Source organism: Leucopleurus acutus (genome assembly GCF_964270905.1).
Source record: "Leucopleurus acutus genome assembly, chromosome: 1".
NCBI lineage: Eukaryota > Metazoa > Chordata > Mammalia > Artiodactyla > Delphinidae > Leucopleurus > Leucopleurus acutus.
In genome coordinates this window covers 143,357,058-143,376,921 of record NC_139142.1, presented here as the reverse complement: position 1 = coordinate 143,376,921, position 19,864 = coordinate 143,357,058, and the positions used below count along the sequence as shown (strand labels likewise).

The window sequence follows — 19,864 nt, the reverse complement described above, 5'->3', positions numbered from 1 at the left end:
GTCTGGGGCCAAGCAGAGGGCAGTAGCAGCTGCTGAGAGACCCTAAGCAGTGGGCAAGGAGCTGGGCCTGGGTGGGGCCTGTGCCAGGGGCCCCTGCCCAAGCCCCTCTTTCCACTTTCTCTCCCTGAAGCCAGAGGCTGTGTGGAGGCTGGGAAGCAAGACCGTCCTCCTGCTTGTGCAGCTGAGGCCGTCTGGGGTACAGCCAGCTGCAGGGCTCGGCAGGCTGGAGCTGGGGATGACATCACTGCAGAACTTAGACTGTTTATTTCTTCCAGTTGCCGTGGCGCCCGAACTGTAGCGTAGAAATTCTACTCTGGCAGCTCAGCTGTGGAACCCTGAGAACTCGGCCCCCCTGTCCCTGCTCCCAACCTGGCTAAGTAGCCTGAGGGTCCCCAGAACCTTGGGGTAGGAAAGAAAAATGGAGAAGTGGAGTGACAGATCCAGCTCTTCACTCCTGGTGGGTGCCCTGAGGTTTCTGAAAGAGCGGACGGGTCATGGGTGAAGGGTTCTTGCCACCTGCACAGCCCCCTGGGGTGGTCCTCTGTTCCCTGTCCCTCCCACCTATCTCCCAGGCTCTGGTCACGCCCTCCCTTCTATCACAGTCTGTTTTTTCTTGGGAAAGTATCAAGCCAATTATTTCACACTAAGGTGTGACTGTCTGGTAGCTCCCCAGACTCCTATCCCACAGTGTCTTTAGGGATCCACCTCTAGCTCAAGGAATACCTGCCTGCTGCTGGCATTTCAGGCAGGCAATGGGGAGCAAATAAAGGAGGAGGGAGGGTGGTGCTGAGGCCTCAAGAAGCTACTTCCTGTGCCTGCGGTCAAGAGCACCCCCTGTGGGGGCGGAAGTGTGAGAGAAAACATTAAGGGATAGGGAATATACCCAGCTACCATATGATTGACGGATAAGCCCCAGGGCTGAGGAAATGCTAGACACTCCTTCACCCCGAAAAACCCCAGAGGCTCAGGGGCCCTGGGGCCTGCTTGCACCTAGCAGTTCATAGCTCAGACTAAGGGTTTGATCTAGAAGGGTTTCCATCTCGGGGAACAGATGACTGCTGGCTTTAGAGAGAGTGTCTGTCACAGCCCCGGTACACAGATAAGGAAACTGAAGACCAGAAAGGGGCAAAGACTTGCCCAAAGTTTCCCATTACATTAGTAGCAGAGACAGAACCAGAACACAAACCCCAGAGCTCTCTTTAGATCCTAGCCTCTGATCTAATGGAAACCAAACCATGCTCTGAACTCATTCCAACCAACAGGTGCAATGAGGACTCAGAGCAGACCAGCCAGGTGTGCTGGGTGCTCCAGAAACCCCTGGTGGGGCTGAAAGGCTTGGAACAGAAGGCAGGGCTCCCCCCTCCACCAGCGGCAGCAGATCTTTCCTGTGCCTCTCTCATAACCCGTGGGGCAGCCAAGCCTCTGATTTCTGGAGACGGAGGGCTGGGCAGGGCTGGGATTGGCCCAGCCTCAGCTGGCCTCGGGCCACAGGCAGTGCCTCTTCCTCACCTCCGTCACTGTCAGCTTTTCCTGGAGGAAGCTGCAGGCCTCCTGGGTCCAAGCCCTGACGGTCCCCTCTTGCTGATGGGGGCCAGATGTGGGGCTGGGCTCTTCACCTTCCTGGGCTGGGGGGAAGGTGGTGATCTACAAGTATTTCAGACCCAGGGAGCCTTCCTGGCACCCACACAAACACTGTTGCTGCCTGCCATCCTTGTACCTGGCTCTCTTAGGGAAACCGAGCCACTCTACACCCCGGAATGTCACAAGCCACGCCACTTCTGCTCCAAAAGCTCCCTTCCCTCCAACTTTAACAGAGACTTAGCTCACCCCTGGAGACAGCCTTCGGCTAGCTTCAAAGCTGCTGCTCTGTCCCTCAGAGCCCAAGGTGGAGCAAGTCCCTGGTTTCCTTGGTATCCACCCAGGCAGTGTCCCCTCCCTGACAAGAGCATCCAGGGTGCCCCGCTTCATCTCTCAGGGGCGCCATCTGTCTTGACGTGTTGACCTGGTGGCCCTGGCTCATGGCCTGCTTCCCCAGCCCCCAACTCCTGCTATTACCCAGTGACTTAGGCCTCCCCAGGGACCACCCACCATCCCTTGGCCTCCCAGGTCCCAGACCTCCTCATCTCCAAATGCCTCTGCTCCACTCCCTCTCAGCCACCCTCCCCAGCACATCCTGGGCTTCTCACCCTCCTCCCAGGAGCACCATTCCCTGTCCTTCCATTTCTCACCCTGTACAGATTGCCTGCTACCACTGAGGTCCCATTGGTGACCCTGCACCTCCTCCGCATCCTTCAGGTTACCCTCCTTGTCCCACTTCTTTGCTGGTAAATTCCAGCCCTGAGTCACCGTGTCTGCCTTGCCCTCCTGTACCAGGCAGCTAAAAGCTGCTGGGGGTAGCCTCATGACCCACAGACACTGGACTTTTGTCCATGCCGCCCAGTTGCCCATGTCCGCGCTGGTCAGTTTGCTCTCTCCCTCTCCCCAGAGATCATTCAGACATGGCTTATTCCCCTCTGTGTGCCTGGCCCTCCCTGCAGCCCCTGCTCTACCTCCTGCTCACAGAGAGAACAGAGGACATCAGACTGGCCTTGGACTCAAACCTTCCGTACTGTGCTGTCAGAACCAGCAGCTTCCATCTGCTGTCACCTGCTCCCACTTCCCTCCTGGGGCTTAGGAGGACCCACCAAGACCTCCTCCCATCTCCTCTGTGTCTCAAGAACATCTCACTGTTCATTGTCACCTTCTCCTTTCTTTAAAGGAGCCTCATCTGGCTCCTTGCTATCATGTTCTACATACTCTGCATCCCTTCCATCTATTAAGAACCATCCAACACAGGAAACTATATTCAATATCCTGTGATAAATCATAGTGGAAAAGAATATTTAAAAAAGAATGTCTCTATATGTATAACTGAGTCACTTTGCTGTACAGCAGAGACTGGTACAACATTGTAAATCAACTATACAACAATTAAATTTTTTTTAATTACTGCTATCGAAAAAAATAATTAAAATATTTTTTAAATTTAAAAAATAAAAACCATCTTCCTGGCCACACACACCTCTCCCCAGTCCACAGACAAACTTCCCCAAAGAGGCATTTTTCCTACAGTCTCATTCTCACCTCCCTTTCACTTTCTGACTCCCTGCAGGCTGGCTTCAAGCCCATCGCTGCACCTAAACTGTGACCTGCATGTGGAAGCTGCTGCCAATAGCCACCTCTCACCCTCACTGGACCGGCCTCTCAGCAGCCCTGGGCCACAATGACCGGCCACTGCCTCCTTCTTGCAGGACCTCTTCCTGGTTCCAAGATGTTCTGGTCTTCCTCCCATGTTCCCATTGCCCCTTCACAAGCTTTCTTCCTGGCTCTTCTTCCTCAGCCTGACCTTTCAGTGTTGGCATATGCTCATTAATTGCAAAGGGAAAAACAGTAACTTTACAGGGAGAATCTTGGCAGGCACCACCCCAGCCAAGGGATGTAAGTTAACATTATTGGGACTTCCCTGGTGGCACAGTGGTTAAGAATCCGCCTGGCAATTCAGGGGACACGGGTTCAAGCCCCGGTCCACGAAGATCCCACATGCCATGGAGCAACTAAGCCCGTGCGCCACAACTACTGAGCCCACGTGCCACAACTACTGAAGCCCGCATGCCTAGAGCCCATGCTCCACAATAAGAGAAGCCACCACAATGAGAAGCCTGCGCACCACAATGAAGAGTAGCCTCCACTCGATGCAACTAGAAAAAGCCCGCACACAGCAACAAAGACCCAACACGGCCAAAAATTAATTAATTAATTTTTTAAAAAGAGTTCTTTGTACATTAAAAAAAGAGGCCACACTGGTTTAAAATAAAGAGAGAATAAAAAGAGAAAAAAATCATCAACAATGGGACAGATAGATGCTGTGTACCTCCTGAGAGGATGCGCTGAGAAGGACACAGGATCACTTCTGGGGTGTTCCCACCAAGGGTACATAACCTGAATCTAATTGCAAAGAAACCAGATAAACTCGAATCAAGATTCATGTTCCAAAATAAAATAGGTCTGTACTTGCCAAAAATGGCAATATCATGAAAGACAAAGAAACACTGAAGAGCTTTTCCAGGTTAATAGAAACTCAATGTCGTTTGTATTCAAATGCAATGTAGGAGCCAGGAGTTTCTTTTGCTGTCAAGGATATTACTGGGGAAATTGGCAAAGCCAGAAAAAAACCTGTAGCTAGTTAAAAGTATTGTACCAATGTTAGTTTCCTGATCTGGGTTCTGAAAGAGAAGGTCCTTGTTCTCAGAAAATACATATTGAAGTATTTAAGGATAAGGGAGCATTATATCTGCAACTTACTCTCAAAAAATGCTTACAGGCAAAAAATATGTATATACGTAGAAAAGAATTTAAAGGTGATAAAACATTACCATTTGGGAAATCTAGGTGAAGAGTATGTGAAAAATATTTGTAATGGCCTTGCTACTTTTCTCTAAGTCTGAAACTATGTTAAAATAAAAATTTTTTAAGAAAAAAAATGTTGGTGTCTCAAAGTTCAGTCCTGCAGTCTTTTATTGATCACTCTCTCATATATCACAGCAACAAAACATGTATGCAAATTTGTTTAAAATTTGTTTCCTATAACCATAAATAATTATTAAATTAAAAAAAAAAAGTTCAGTCCTGGGCCTTCCTCTCCCATTTCGCCACCCTCCTCTCACTGGGAATTATCCCCACTTGTTGCTTCAATCCCATTATCTGTACCCCAACAATTCCCGAATATATATGTCTCTGGCTCAGATCTTCTTAGGAGTTTAGACTCCCATATCTGACAGCCTGCACAGTGTCACTTGAGATTCTCACAAACATCTAAAAGTCAATAAGCCCAGAGCTTTTCTCATGAGATGCTCCCTGTCCCCCATTTATCTCAATGAATAATGTTACCACCTATCCAAGCCAGAAATCTGGGCTTGTCCTGGACACCTCCCTTGTCCTTACTCCCCACATCCAACAATCACCAAGTCTTTTGGGGAGCCTGTGAGCTCCCAAAGGCAGGGCTCTGTCACTTACCCTTGTGTCTCCAGTCCCCAGCATAGTGCCCTGACATATGGTAAGTGCTTAAGAAAGGTTTGTGGAATGAATAAATGAGTTGATCCATTGATTGATCAAGGAAACATCATTCCTCCTCATGGGAACAGAGTCTTACTTTCTGAACCCAGACACAGACCCAGTCTGGCTGACTGGACTGCAATTTACATTCGTGGAGGTCTGTTTCAGTTATCTCTTGCTGTGTAACAAATTATCCTCAAAGCCTGAGAGCTTAAAATAGCAATACACATTTATTATCACACACAGCTTCAAGAGTTTAGGGGCCAGGAGTTTAGAAGTGGCTTAGTCGGATGGATCTGGCTCCAGGTCTCTCCAGAAGTAGCAGTCAAGATGTCAGTAGGAGCTGCAGTCATCCGGAAGTGTGACTGGGACCGGCACATCCACTTCCTAGACGGCTCACTCATGTGAATGGTGGGCTGGTGCTGACCATTGACAAAAGGTCTCGGTTCCTCTCCACAGGGGCCTTCCGCAGGCTGCTTAACTGTCCTCAGGCCACGGTGGCTGGCTTCCCCCAGAGCAAGGCAGAGGCCGCCATGTCTCTTGTGACCTGACCTTGGAAATCATACTCCTTCATTTCTGCAATGCCCTATTGGCCATTTGGGTCAGCCTTATTCCATGTGTGGGCAGTGACTCCACAAGGTTGTGAATGCCCAAAGGTGAGGACCATTGAGGGCCACATCTTGGAGGCTGGCTACCACAGGTTTGTCACTATACAAGGACACCTAGCCAATGGGGCCAATAGGAGCTGAAATTCAAGCTGTATGTTCTTGGGTGAAGTGGCTGAAGACAGCCCTGACAGCTTGCTCCAGCTGCCTCTTGGTCGTCAATCTTGCCTCCCCTTCAAAGGATTCCTGGAAGACGTGCAGAGAACACAAGCCTGGCCTCATCATAACCACCAGGCACTGCCCTTCATAGTTTATAAAGCCCCAGCACCTCTGTTGGAAGGCATCACCCAAGCATCATGGCGGTTCTACTGTTTACAAATGAGGGAAAAGGTGCCTGGAAGTGAAGAGACTTGCCTGAGGCCACACAGAAAAGGCTTGGCAGAACCAGGCTTCTGGCTCCTAACCCCACATTCTTTTCACTGCCCTGCCCAGTCGCCAGCTCAGACCCATGTCTCCTAAAGCCCACTGAAGCCTCATTCCCAGTTCTGAGCAGGTATTTCTAACCCTCCTTTTGGGAGCCCCACCCCGGCCCCCAAAGTACCTGTCCCACGCTAGACCCTGAGCAAGTATGTTCACAAATATTCCCTCCAAACGAGCACTATTCATTCCCCCTCCCAGAGGCTCTCTCTGCAGCCAGCTGAATGTCCATTGGTGGAGCAGAGCAGAGGGTAACAGCATGAACCGATATTTAGAAATAGCACAATCCCAGGAGGAGTCAGCTGCGGCCAGCTTTTCATAGCCACTGAAGCCACAGCCTTTGTGGATGTGGTGTGCAAGACGACTTCCTGCTCCCGGGAACAGAGGCTCTGAGAGGGTCCTCTACCACCCCCAGCCCCTGTCTCTCCAAGACAGCCTTCCCCTGGCCAGGGAAAGCCCTGCCACCGGCCACCCGACCACAGCCCACAGCCAGCTCCCGAGGGCAGCAAACATAACATTTCAGCTCCTGAATTGTGCAATTGTTGGGAGGAGCTGCCCCCATCCCTCCTGATCCTGGCTGCCTGCACTTGGAGGAGCCCCACGGATGCCGCCAGCCACGAGTGGGAGCAAGACCACGCCTAGCATAGGCCCTGGCCTGGGGCCACCACCGTGGAGCTCCTGGCCATGTGACCACAGGGCCACAGAATCGGGGCCAAAAAGCCCATGTCCCCTTGCACAGTAGTGGCCTGAGTGCTCTATGCTTCATGGCAGAGGTCACTTCCCTGAGGTTAGGACACAGCGTGAGCTGAGGCACTGTCCCATCTAGGACACAGCACCGGCCATTCACCAGCAAGCTGGCTTTGGCCACAAGCTCCCTGGGTGGGGCCCAGGCGGTCAGGGTGCAAAACACAGAGGCATTCAGATGCCAGGCCCTGGCCAAGGGCAGGACTGAGCCACGGCCGCTGCCAGAGCAGGCGCTCTTCGTCCAAGAGGCACGAGGATAAGAATGACCAGGAGGGCCTGGCCAGCACGCCTGGCTGAACTCTGCCAGCAGAGAAGCGGCAGAGTTGTCTGTTCTCCCAGAGGCTGATCACTTGGGGAAACTGAGGCAGCACACACCACAGGTCACTGTAGCTTCAGAAAAATTTGAATCCTCCTTCATCCCTGGGGCGTGGGCATCCTTCTTCAAGTGTGTTCTGAGTCTTCCTCTCCCCTATCCCAGGTACCCTTGTCCGGTGATTTGCTGGGAAGAAATCTGTCCAGGGGGCCAGGAGGCATTAACTCAACTACGTGTGCCCTGGGGGGCACTGGGAGAATACAGAGATCAGTACTCGAGGGAGTCCATGGAAAGGGAGGTCAGTGGTGAGAAGGAAGGCTGCGAGGGCTTCCCGGAGGAAGGTGAGATACGGCCACAGAGGCAAGGGCAGTCGGGGATGGTCACCAGGGACACCCGGCCAACCCAAGCCAGAGGAAGTCAGGGCAAAAGTCAGAAGGCAGAGGAAGAAGGCCTGAGGATGCTAGGGAGGCCCTGGTGGGCTCTACTCAGGACGGGGACTTGGTGGGGGCTTCAGCGGGGGCATGCCGAGGAGGTGGGGAGAGGACAGTTGAGGAGCAGGCACTGCCTGGCCTAACAGCCTTTGCTCTGAGACAGTAAGAGGAAGTCAGGGATCAGTTCCCAGGCAACAGGAGGCCTCAACTTTCTGCCGGTTTTCCTGGCATGAGGCTGCTCAGCACAGGTCGGGGGGTCAAGTTCTAGGCTATAGGCTGAACAAAGGCCAGGCCTATGTGCGCCGGTGCCCCAGCATCCCTTCTCCACTAGAGCCTCAGTTTTCTCATCAGTGAAAAGGGAACACTGTCCCCCAACACACACACTCCCCAGGGTTGCCAAAAAACCAGGTCAATGTTTTGTAAACTGAGAAGTCCCAGCAGAGAAGCCAGTGTGGGCTATTACTGCCGTGCTGGTTGCCATTATTTTTCCAGGCCTGTGTTTCTCTCCCCAGTTAGCAACCAGGCAGGGGGAGGCTGCAAGCTAATCCTGACCTGAATCTCAGCTGTGGGCGGGAATTCCGTCTGGAGGCTCCACAGACAGACCAATGACTCCTGGTAGCGGTGGGTAAATCTGTGTGGGTGGGGATCAGGGGAGGACGTGGGAGAAGATGGGGAGGGGGAAGGATGGGCAGATGGGGTGGGTAGAAAGCGCCACCCACATTTTTGATTCATAAGCAAAAGTCTTCTCCTCCTTTCTTTTTTCATTTCTAAAAAGAAATCTCTTTTCCTCCAAATGTTGTCTTCTCAGCAGCCTCCGCAACTCTGGGCCCACACTTGGCCAGTAATTAGCCCTTAACAAGGACCAGGTGCCTTGCTGACCTGGGGAGAAGGAAAAACAAGGGATAAGTGCAGAATCAATGGCTTTATTGCCACCGAGGCCAGCTGAGCATAACCCCGACCCAGGCTTCCTAGGGTGAACTGGATGGGAGTTGTTGCGTTTGCCAAAATCCCCACAGAACAGCAACAACTGGCTTCTTACTCAACCCCAGCATGCATTTATTGAGTATCTACTGTGTGCAGCTGCCTCTGGAAGCTAAATGCAAACTTTGAGACACATGGAGGATGTGTAGCAGGACTACAGGGCAAGGAGGAAAAAAGACAAGCATATACCTGCTGTATACCTCGGGCTGGGCACTTGAGGTACGTTAAAGGATTTAATCCTGGGACTTCCCTGGTGGCGCAGTGGTTAAGAATCCGCCTGTCAATGCAGGGGACACGGGTTCGAGCCCTGGTCCAGGAAGATCCCACATGCCGCGGAGCAACTAAGCCCATGAGCCACAACTACTGAGCCTGTGCTCTAGAGCCTGCAAGCCACAACTACTGAGCCCACGTGCCACAACTACCGAAGCCTGCATGCCTAGAGCCCGTGCTCCGCGACAAAGAAATGCCACCGCAGTGAGAAGCCAGCGCACCGCAACAAAAGAGTAGCCCCCGCTCGCCACAACTAGAGAAAGCCCACGCACAGCAACAAAGACCCAATGCGGCCAAAACTAAATAAATAAATTTATTTTTTAAAAAAAGCATTTAATCCTCACAAAGCCAATTTTACAGATGAGGAAACTGAACTACAGGGAAGTGAAGTGACTTGCTCAAGGTTGGACAGCTAAGCAGGAGAGCTGGGATTTGAACCCAGAGCCCTGGTTACCACTGTGCTGTGGTGGTAAGAGCCCTGGGCTTGGGGTCAAAGACCTGGCTCCACCTCTTTGCAGCTGTGTAGACTTGCTCAAGTCCCTTAATCTTCCTCAGCTTCAGTTTCTTCTATTGCAAAACGGGGCAAAATTTTGTTGCAAACTCTGAAGGGCCGTACCCATGATAGGACTGTCATCAGGCAAGGGGAGGGGCTGGGGAGACAGCAAGTGGTGGGATGGGGTTGGGGGGTGGGCTGAAGCAGGCAGGTGTGACAGAGAGATTCTGATGGAGGAAAGGAGGGGGAAACACTCCAGGGGTACTCTTCCACCCATTCACTGGACAGAGAAACCGAAGCCAGGCACCGCTGATGCTGGGGCTAGGCAGAGCGCAGGCAGAGCCTCTAGGTGCTGGACGCTCTGCGATAATATTGCCCTTTCTCCTGCTTGGGACAAGGCTGATATTGTTGCCTGGGAGGGAACCAAGAGGAGCAGGACCCCAGCCTGAAGCTGTTAGGTAGGCGCTAAATCCAGGGTCAGATTTCCAGGAGGCAGCCCAGGAAGTTGAAACAGCCAGATTCAGGAGTCAGGCGGCCTGGGGTTCTGGTCCCATGTGGCCAGGGACCTACTCTCCATCTGGCGGCCTTGCAAGAACCACTCCCAGCTCTGAGCCAGCTTCCTCCTCCATAAAGTGTGGGCAGGAGTGTTGTCACCCACCTTGCAGGATTAGTTAGAGGCAACTAAATGATACCAGGGAGTTGAGAATCCCTTCTGCCTTGTGGAAGACTCTAGAACATCTCTCCTTTAGAGACTGGGAAACTGAGGCCCTGTCAACGTTGCAATGCCAGTGGGCACAGAGCGGGGTAGAACCTCAGGCTGGTGCTTCTCTGTCCAAATGGCGTCCTGAAGAGACTTCAGAGGCAAAGCAGCCCAAAAGCTGTCTGTGGGGTGGAGGGCATCTGTCCTTCCTCCTAGGCCTGGCGTGAGGACGCCCCTGCCACAACCCAGGCGAGAGCAGAGGGCAGAGAAGTGACGGGACTAGCTCAGCTCACATCTCCTCCCGGCGGAGCTCTCCGGGAGCCCTTGCGCCAGAGCCCAGGAGGTCTGGGCTCCTCTGGGATTTTGTCCCAAATCTCTAACGTGGAGCCTGGGACTGATCGAGCTATAAGGGTCCCCTGACCCCTGGCGGGGAGGAGCAGCCCAGCACGGGCCCTTTAAGAAGACTAGGGGTGGGGGGCAGACAGGACAGCCCCGGCCTGAAACTGGAGCGCGCGCGCCGGTCGGCGCCTGCCCCGCCCCCGTGTTAAGTAGGCGGCGGGACGCCCGGAGCCCCAGCCCGCGCCAGTTCTCTCGACTCGAGACTCTGGCGTCCAAGCTCCGGGCTCCGAACTCCGCTCCTCGCCAGTCCCGCTGCCCAGCCCGCCGCGATGCGCTCCGGCCCGCGGCTCCTGCTCTCAGCCCCTGCCCTGACCCTGGCTCTGACCTTCGCTACGTTGGTGGGACCAGCATCCACAGGTGAGTGAGGGGCTTGAGACGCCGACCTAGACTGGCAAGAGCTGTGGAGGGTTTCTTAGGTAGAGGAAAGGGACAGGAGGACCCAGAGGGGGCCCCCAGACTGGGAAACGAGGGGACTGCACTTCTGCCACCCCAGGTTGGGGTCTCTGGCAGTACCACCCCACCCCCAGGGGATGCAGGACCCCCAGCCGTGGCTCTCGATCTAGGGGGTCATGTGGGCTCTGGTTATCTGAGGTTGGCCCCAGGGTCACTTCCCTAGGGTGTGGCTCTGTGCAGGATTGTTCTCTAGACCCAGTGGAGACACCCCAGTGCCGCCTGGGCTCCCTGTGCCCAGCAGGCTTCCTATGACTGAGTTGGTGCCCAAAGGACATGTAGTGACAGTGAGAAGCGAGTCCCCCACCTCAGACACCCAGGCAAGGAAGGGGGAGTGCTGCAAGGCGTGAAATGGGGAGGAAGCCACCCTGCCCGACCCTGTGTGGGGCCCCACAAGCACCCCAGCCTCCTGGGGCCTCCTCCAGCTACGCCCCAGCTCTGCTCCTGTTCCCCTTGTTCCTAGGTGCATTTTCTGTCTGGCCTCTTCACCACCACCTTCCTCCTGGCCTCCTCCTCCTCCTCCTGTCTTCTCTCTCCTCTCTCCTCACTGAGAAGGCCTAGTTAGTGACAGACAGGACCACCCACTCTTCAGCCTCCTAGAGGCAGGGCTGGTGCCCCTCAGATATCCTGTGCCCCTCAGACAGCTCTGGGCACCCCCCTGCCACACCTCCCTGTCCCAGGCATTGGTGCTTGCTTCCAGCAGAGACTGCCGTCTGAGAGGTGCTAGGATGTAACCGTCTCTATTGCAATGCCAGAAATCCCACCGTTATGGCATTCTTCCCTTAGTTAAGCCATGGTCTAGTTATGCCGTAAGAACTGTGGCCTCAGGACCCATCAGTCATTACTACCCATGTACGTATGAATCAGTGCTTCAGCCTACATCTTTCGGGACCATTCCCAAGAACAACTTTGAGCAGAAGAAGGGCCTGAGTCTCCCTTCCAGGGACCTAGGCCACACCCCTGTCCCCATTAGATGGCGAAGCCAGTTAGAATGGACAGTAATCATGAGGCACCCAAAAGGGAAATGAGTCAGGAGAGGACCCCCCAGTGGGGTGAGTCAGAGCTGGATCCCCAGGCTCCCTGTTCCTGTCCCCAGGGACCCCATCTTTCAAGGTCTCAGGGCCTGGGTTGTGGGCTGGGCCTCTAGAGGGATAGGAAGGGGGCATCTGAGCTGACTAGAGAGGTCTGCTTGCCCAGCCTCCAGCCAAGGGAGGGACTCCGATACCCACCTCCTTGGGCTTCAACTGAGAGCCATTCTCAAATACCTTCTCAGCATCAACAGTGTGCAGACATTGTGCTGGGCAGTCAGGAGTGCACAGAAATGCATAGGCTGGACTTGGACTCATTCAGGAGGCAGAAAAGCAAATTAAAACTCAAACAGCAATTCCGATCGTGTCTGCAAAGATCCAGATGAGGAGAATGGTGAAGAGAAATTCAGAGGCAAGCTGGGGTGGGGCAGAGGGTGATCCTTGAGCCAAGCCTTGGAGGGTGGGAAGGGGATCTGAACTCCAGGCGAGGGCTCGACGAGCAAAGGCTCTGAGGGCGGATGAGCAGAGGGAGGTTGAGATACGGAGTTCCAGCAGCCTGGCTGGAAGGTATATATATTTTGAGCACAAGCCAGGAAGAGCCATTGGGCTGGGGCACAGAAACCTGAGATGGCTAAATGCAGTCCACAGCCTGTACCCTATTGGCAGTGGGGAGCCGGCGAAGCTTCTAGAGAGGAGAGCAACATGGTGCCAGTGGGGTTTTATAGCATCAAGCTGACCCCAGCCCTTAGGAGGGATTTGGAAGCGGTGAGGGGGTGGGCGAGCTCGTATCCTGTCCCCCTCACAGGCAGAGCTCCCTCCAAGAGCCCACCTCTGTTTCCATGCCATGTCCCCCTCTGTCCCCCATCCTGGTCTCTGCAATAGAGACAGCCCCGACCGAGGAAGGTATCACTCCCACCCCTCCTGGACACCCATAGCCCCAAAGGCCCCCAAGTCTCAGGTACCAGAGTGAGGCACACTGGGATGCTTTCCCTGCACTCATCAACATTCCAGGGCATCCAGGTCATGGGACCTGAGAGTCAAGCACCTTTGGAGACCATCTGAGGCAACCTTCCAATTGTACAGACGAGGAAACTGAGGACCCAGGGAGGAAGCAAAGTGCTGTAACCCACAGAGAAGCCCAGCTGCCCAACAAGAGCCCCTAGGCGCACTTTGTGGGAGCTCCCCGCCTGCGTGGGCGGCTAAACTTGACCCCTGTGCCAGTGTGGATGCTAAGTGTGATGTCCAGCCGCTTCTAAGCCCTGTGGGAGGCCCAGCAGAACCACAGGCATTGGGGAGATTGGGTTTGAGCCGAGACTGGGTTTGAGCGGATGTGCTTCCAGCCAGGGGGTACAGCACAAGCAAAGCTGGGAGGCCAGAGTGAGCACAGAGCACGCAGTGCCGGTGGCTCCCGCACCTCCTCCCTGCCTGGCATAGCTGACTTTGAAAGGCAGAGGGTGAGGGGCTCACGTGGGACTCAGGCGGGAGTAGCTGGCAGAGAGGGTTCCTGTGTAATCTGGGTGAGGGCTCTGAACTGATGGGGGTGTCTTATAGAGCAGGGCTGGGGTGGGGACGGGGGAGCCTCAGGTGCAAGGAATTGAACCAGGGTAGATTCTGTTGCCTCTAAGGATGGTCTAGGGGAATGAGTGGTGCTGGAGACAGCCTCTCAGCCTTGTGTGTGTCTCTGTGTGTGCACGTACACTGCCCCAGCCCTCTAGAGCAGGGCAGGGGCCAGGGCCCTAGGCCCAGCGCCACCCCCCGCCCCCCGGACTCTGAAAAAGCTGTTCTAGACCAAGTATAACTGAGCCCCGCTCCCAACATCCACCCGCCTGCCCAGCCAGGACAACAAGAGACTTTCAGTGCTGCCCGCCTGGGGGGCCCAAGGAGGGGGCTGCGCCAGGTGGGCCAGGCGGCTGATGAAGGGCCAGAGGGGAGTGGGGTGTGAGGAACTGGGCGTGCTGCCAAGGAGGGGGCGGGCAGGGGAGGAGGAGTTGGAAATAGCCCTGACCACACTCACTGGCGCACACAGATGTGAGCCCGCGCAACCGTGAACACAACCAGCGGTGCTCGCAGACCTGGGCTGGGTGGGGCCTTCAGGGAAGGAGGTGAGGACAAGATGGGAACAGGGGCTGCTGAGCTGCGCTGGGGCTCCTATTCAGTGCCAAGAGCAAATAAACAAGGGGGCCTTTGGGTCTGAGACTTGAGCCTGTTCCCTTCCAGGTCCCTCCGCTCCTTTACCGCCTTGCCGCCAACTCCTGGCCCCATCCAGCTCCCCTTTTGCCTCCAACATGCCCCTGACCCAACGTGGGTCCAGTTCTGTAGAGCCTTCCAGAGTTACGACTCGTCCTCCAGGTGCAGGCGTAGGGTGTGTTTCAGAAGTATTGTATTACCATTATTACTGAGTGTGTATGAGTAATTTTTGAATGAACCGAATTTGTGTGAACAGTTTTGTACTTGGATTCTCCCTGGGGTAGGGGCTCCTGGCTCTCTGCTTCTCAGGAGGGCCCGTAACTCCAAACAGGGGAGAGGATGGAGCTCTCTTATAACAGAGCTCCTACCTCCCGAGACACCCCGTGGGGGGCACTAACCATGTTATCCTGCAGCTTCACAGCAGCCCTATAAGTCAAGAAACATTCCCCATTTTACAGATGAGGAAACTGAGGCTCTGAGAACGAGAAGGACTGGCCTCAGGTCCCTCTTGGGGTACACAGGCCATGGTGTTCTCACCCCAACCACAGCCGCCTTTCCCAGATCAGGCCAGGTGGGCGGCCACCGACCAGTGGACTCAGGCCCCCCAGCAGAGGAGAGAGACGGGTCCTCAGGAGAGAGACAGGTCCCTGAGGACCCCAGATCTCTGTTCCCATCTCTGCAGACCCCTCCAGTAAGTGACCCCTACCTTTCCAGACCCTCCCCACTTCCTCACAGCATAAGCAGATCTTCTTCAAGGAAGCCCACCACTCCTCCACCGACAGCTGGGGTGGCAAATGAAGCCCCATCTGTCTCAGATGTAGGGTGGTAGCTCTGGGGCTGCCGTCAAGGTGGCTTGGTGGCACGGCTCACTCATCTTCTGGACAGTGCCTCTCCTGTTGACCATTCCTTCCTCCCACTAAGCTCCTGCCCACGCCCGTGCCGCTCCCCGCCTGCAGAAGAGCCGGCCCCGCCAGCTCTGACGTGCATTAGCCAGGCCTCCCGCCACTGCTCATGCTAAACCGTTTCCGTGTGTGTGTCTCTTGCGGTTTAAGTGTCATGGTGGGTCAGTAAGGCAGCCTCCCCTCCCGGACCTCACTGCAGAGACTCCCCAGCCCAGGCCAGCCCCCCATGGTTCATAGGGAAACCAGGGCCCAGAGAGGGACAGCTATTTTCTCAGAGTCACACAGCAAATCCTTAGCAGGGTAGGGGGTAGACCTCTCTGCTGTTTGTCCTTGTACCCTGGTTTGGGTGTGGCCTTCCCCTCAGGACCAGCAGCTCCCCGAGGGCAGACCTCCCATCTGCTTTTCTCTGAGGTCTCCACTATCTTGCTGCACCCAGGACTGGGCCCACAAGGGGCACAGAGATCACTGAGCCAACCAGGGGTTTTCAGACTGTGTCCACGGTGCTCCGGGGCTTTACATTCCCATATCTGGGAATACGGGATGCTCGCACCGCTCCGATCCCTGCACAGCAGTCTCATGAACACGTGTTTACAGATCGGTGTTTTACGTAGGATACAGTTTTGATAAAGTGATCTGTGGCTTAAAAGAAAGGCTTGAAAACCAATTAATTGCTTTGAGTTAAAACGTACTGAGAGCAGGGGAGAGTCAGGTCACATACAAGAAAGGACTTCCTGGCTTTCAAAGAATACGGATCAAGATTGACATCAATGGCCCCTGGGAGGTGTCCTTCCCCAGGTGGAGCAAAGTCTGGGGACTCGAAGGCAGGGAGCAGAAGGTAGTCCCAGCTTCCTCCCAGCCAGCCCTGGGGACCTGGCCTCTCCTGCCCCAGCATCCCATTCCTGTCCCTCTCGGAACCAAATGGGACACTCGTGAGTATCCAGGTAGACAGCAGCCTCATGGGGCCACCTGCCTGCAGGCCCAGAGACACCATGGCTGTGGCTGGGCCCTCTCTGCCCCCAGGAGCTCAGCCTCCACATTCAAGGTGATGCTGTGTCCCACAGGCTGGCAGATGAACTAGACCATCAGATAATAGTCCATAATCCCTGGCACCCTTCCACCTTTGCCCAAGCTATTCCTTGCAACGGCTCTTCTTTTCTTCTCTCCATCCTTCAAGGTCCACCTCCAGCATCACCACCCCTGGGAGGCTTTTCCAACCATTGATTGTTCAGGCCTACAGCCTGGTCTGCCCCCCTTCTGGGGCCCTGCCCTCCATCTCTGTGAGATTACAGGCCTTTCTCCCCCTACCTTCATCTGGCCCCTGCCCCTGTTCTGTGACCTCCATCAGCGTGACACCCAGTAGGTTTACGTACATGGGTGTGCAGACACACACTTGCAAACACACACACACACATAGTGTTCTCAGAAGCCTGGCTCAGGGCCTAGCAAAGAGAGTGTCCATCCCGGAGCCAGAAGCTTGGGGGAAGCCCCCAACTCAGGACACACAGCCCCCAGCTCCACCACCAGGCCGGGGCCTCTAGCCTGCGCCATCCTTCTCTCTGGGAAGATGGAGAGGGGGTGGAGGAAAGGAGACCAACTTCCGTTCCCACCTAAGAGCAGCCCCCACCCCCGCATTCAGCTATAAATATCAATGGGCCCAGGATGCTGATTCCCACGACACCAGCCCTCCCTGCCCCTTCCCTTGTGTGCAGTGACTGGGGCAAGTCCAGCTCTCCTACAGCTGGAGGCCAGCCAGGCAGGCCTCCAGCCCAGACACACACACACACACACACACACACACACACTTCTCACCGTGGTGAGGGCAGGAACGAATCACCCTTTTTGGGCGTCTTGGAGCAGCTGAGAGTAAGCTTCCCTCCCGCCCCTCAGTCCTGACTCAGGCCCCACCTCTCCCTCCTCTGAGTCCTCAGCTCCTGGAACCTCTACAGGGCTGGGGGAGACCGGAGGCCAGGCTCACGGTGGTAAAGAACATGGTGTTAGAGAGCTTAGAATTTAATTCCAGCCTCAATACCGGCGACCTGGCCTTTCTGAGCCTCAGTTTTCTCCTCTCTGAAATGGGATAAATAATTCCTACCTCCTGTGTGTGTTGGGGATTAAAGCCCTTTGCTTGGAGTAAATGGTCAGTAAATGCCTGGTCCTGAGGTTGCTGTTATCCTCTTATTCCCATCTTCTTCTGGAGTGGGGCAGGCCCAGCAATGGTGGCGGGGGACGGGTGGGGGCTGGTTCCTGCTTAGGAATCTTTGAGAAAGTTTCCAAAGCAGGGGATTAGAGAGGGTCTGTGTGGGATGAAGTGACACGGAAAGGGGGAGGCAGGCTCCCAGGGGACCTGTCAAGCCAGCCTCTGCCCGCCAGCCCAGGACCCTTCAGAAAGGGGGGTGGGGATGGGTCCTGCATCTGACTGACTCACTGGGCTGAGGTCCACACACCTCTCCTGTGTGAGGAGAAGCAGGACAGCCCCTTGCAGCCCCACCCCAAAGCCTAACGGTCCCTTGGATGGAGATGGATGAGCCAGGACGTAGCACAATCAATCTGTTGAACGGATGACCAAATGAAACTCAGACCCTGTCCCAAGAGCGGATGGGTGGGGACGGAGAGAAGGAGCAGGGCTCGGGACCTTTTACAGGATGGGGAGCCTAGAAGCCTGTCTTTTCCCTGCTCTCTGCCCACCCTTCAGGGGCCCCTCTGGAGGTAGGGGCTGGAGGCCAGGGCCCAGTGATGTGAGACGGCTCCCATGAAGCTCCCTGGGGCTATTACCACCACTCATTAAGCAGTAGTGGCTGCATCGTGAGGAGCAGGATCCAGAATGAAGGACTGAGGGATTCTGTCTCTCCTGGGCTGCTTGGACCCATCAGGGGTATTGGTGACGCCTGAGTCCATGTATGCGTAAGATCAGAGTTGGTGGAGGAGAGGGGAAGTGAGTCTCGGGAAATGGCTACAGAGTGGGGTGAGCAGCCTTGGGGAGTGCCAACGGGAGGGACACTGGATAAAAAGCCTGGGCCCCCAAGTCAAGATCCCAGTGTGGGGGCATCCTCGACTTTCACCCCCAGAGAGGTAACCTTCTGAACAGACTGTTGGGCAAAGACTGGTCAGCTCCCCAGATGTGTGCCAATAGAATCCAGGCTCCTGCCCCCGGCTGAGGCTCTATCTCTGGACATCTGGTACCCATGTGCTTCCGGACACTCATCTGGAGCCCAGCTGAGCCTCGCCAGGGGCAGGTACTCAAATGGGAGCCCATCCTTCCAACTGTTGACAGCCCCGGGATAGAAGAGATATTGTAGGGACATGAGCCAAATGTGTAATGGCAGCCCTTGGGATACCTGGCCCTGCTGTGTGGCCTTGAGCAGACCTCTGTCCGTCTCTGGGCCTCTGGGTAGGATCTTCATTCTCCAAGGTCAGCTCTAAGCCTCTTGGGAAAAGGACAAAGATCTCTGCTTCTATCCAGAGACAGCCGGCTGCTTATCTGGGTCCACACAGCAAGGCAGGCTAGGCTCAGAACGGGACTGAGAGGCGGCCCAGCCTGCCAGAGCTCTCTGGCATCAAGAAACCGTTTTCCTAAGTTGGCACGGAGCCCTGGGGCTCTCCTGGGATGAGAGCAGCGGCTCCTCTCCACCCCCAGTTCCCCTCTTCCACCCCCACCCCCGGCCCCAGCCCCACCCTACCAAAAATAAACCCAGTCACCCCATCTTGTACCAGCCAGACCCACCCAGCCCCTCCAGAGCCAGTTGAGTCACTGCTCAAAGCTGCTCCTTTTTTTAACTGTCTGAGTCACCCGCTGTGGCTGTAGCTGCATGACACATGCCCCAGGCTGTAGCCATCCCACAGCCCCCAACGGCACAACCAAGGGAGGGGAGGGGTCTGAATAGAGGCTGGCAGCAGGTGTGAGCCCAGGCCATAGCCTCAGCCTGTAACTCCTCCAGGCCCGGGGAATTCACCTCCTAGCAAGTCAGAGCCCAGACCTGTCCCCAGCAGTCCTGGAATTGCCCTGCCCGCTCTGTCCAGGACAGTCCTTCCACGATCTTGGTGACAAAGCCCGTGTGCATCAGCTCTGCCCCCACAGCTTTGCTTTGCCTCCAAACGGACCTGGGCCTCCCAGCATTAGATTGCCGGGAACAGAGGGTCTCCAGGTCCTGGGGGTGGGAGGAGGATGCAAGGCCTGGCCTTCTTGGGTACAGGCCACAGAGATGCCTAATTCTTGCCCTTTCTCGCCTGGATCCAACTGACCAGTCTGCCCAGAGCACTGTGAAGACGTTCTGTGGGACGGAACCCCCCACTTCAGATCTCCCCTTGCTTCCTCTATCTCCCCTCTATTCAGGGCGTCCGCTGGGCTGCAGATCTCTCTCCCCGGACCCCTGCCTGTCTCTGTGTCCTCACCAAGGCTGTCTCTCCATCTCTCTCTCCCCATCCCTGCGTCTCTCTCTCTGGCTGCCCTGTTCTCTTTCCTTTACCCAGCGCGCTGGCAGGCGGCACCCGCACCCCCAGAGGTCCTTCTCTGCCTCCTGTGCCTTGCAGACATGTAACACACCCTCACCTCCACCCATTCCCACAAAGGACTCTGGGCCCCAGGGACCAATTCTGAGAGAAAATTTCCATCCTCCTCACCCAAGTCCCCTCCTTCCCCTGCCCCAAAGAGCAGGCTACATCCTGTCCCAGGGAATGTCAGGATCCCACAGGCACTGCCTTGGGGGCTGAGAAAGGGGGGCAGGGGGCCTGGGAACGGCTCCACCCCCGGCGCCTGCCTGAGCGGGAGCTGCGCAGCCTCAGACCCCATCCGTCTC

At 55.5% G+C, this 19,864-nt stretch overlaps 1 protein-coding gene across 1 annotated transcript in view; it reads left to right on the top strand.

Moving 5' to 3' along the window:
• Positions 1-10,773: 10,773 nt before the first annotated feature.
• The window catches only part of CSPG4 (chondroitin sulfate proteoglycan 4), a gene marked incomplete at both ends in the record, with an annotated part of 34,410 nt that continues 25,319 nt past the window's right edge, over positions 10,774-19,864 (top strand). Inside the window, one exon of the mRNA XM_082839979.1 lies at positions 10,774-10,861. Within this exon, the coding sequence (XP_082696105.1) occupies positions 10,774-10,861 (88 nt within the window). The remainder of the gene's footprint in view (positions 10,862-19,864) is intronic.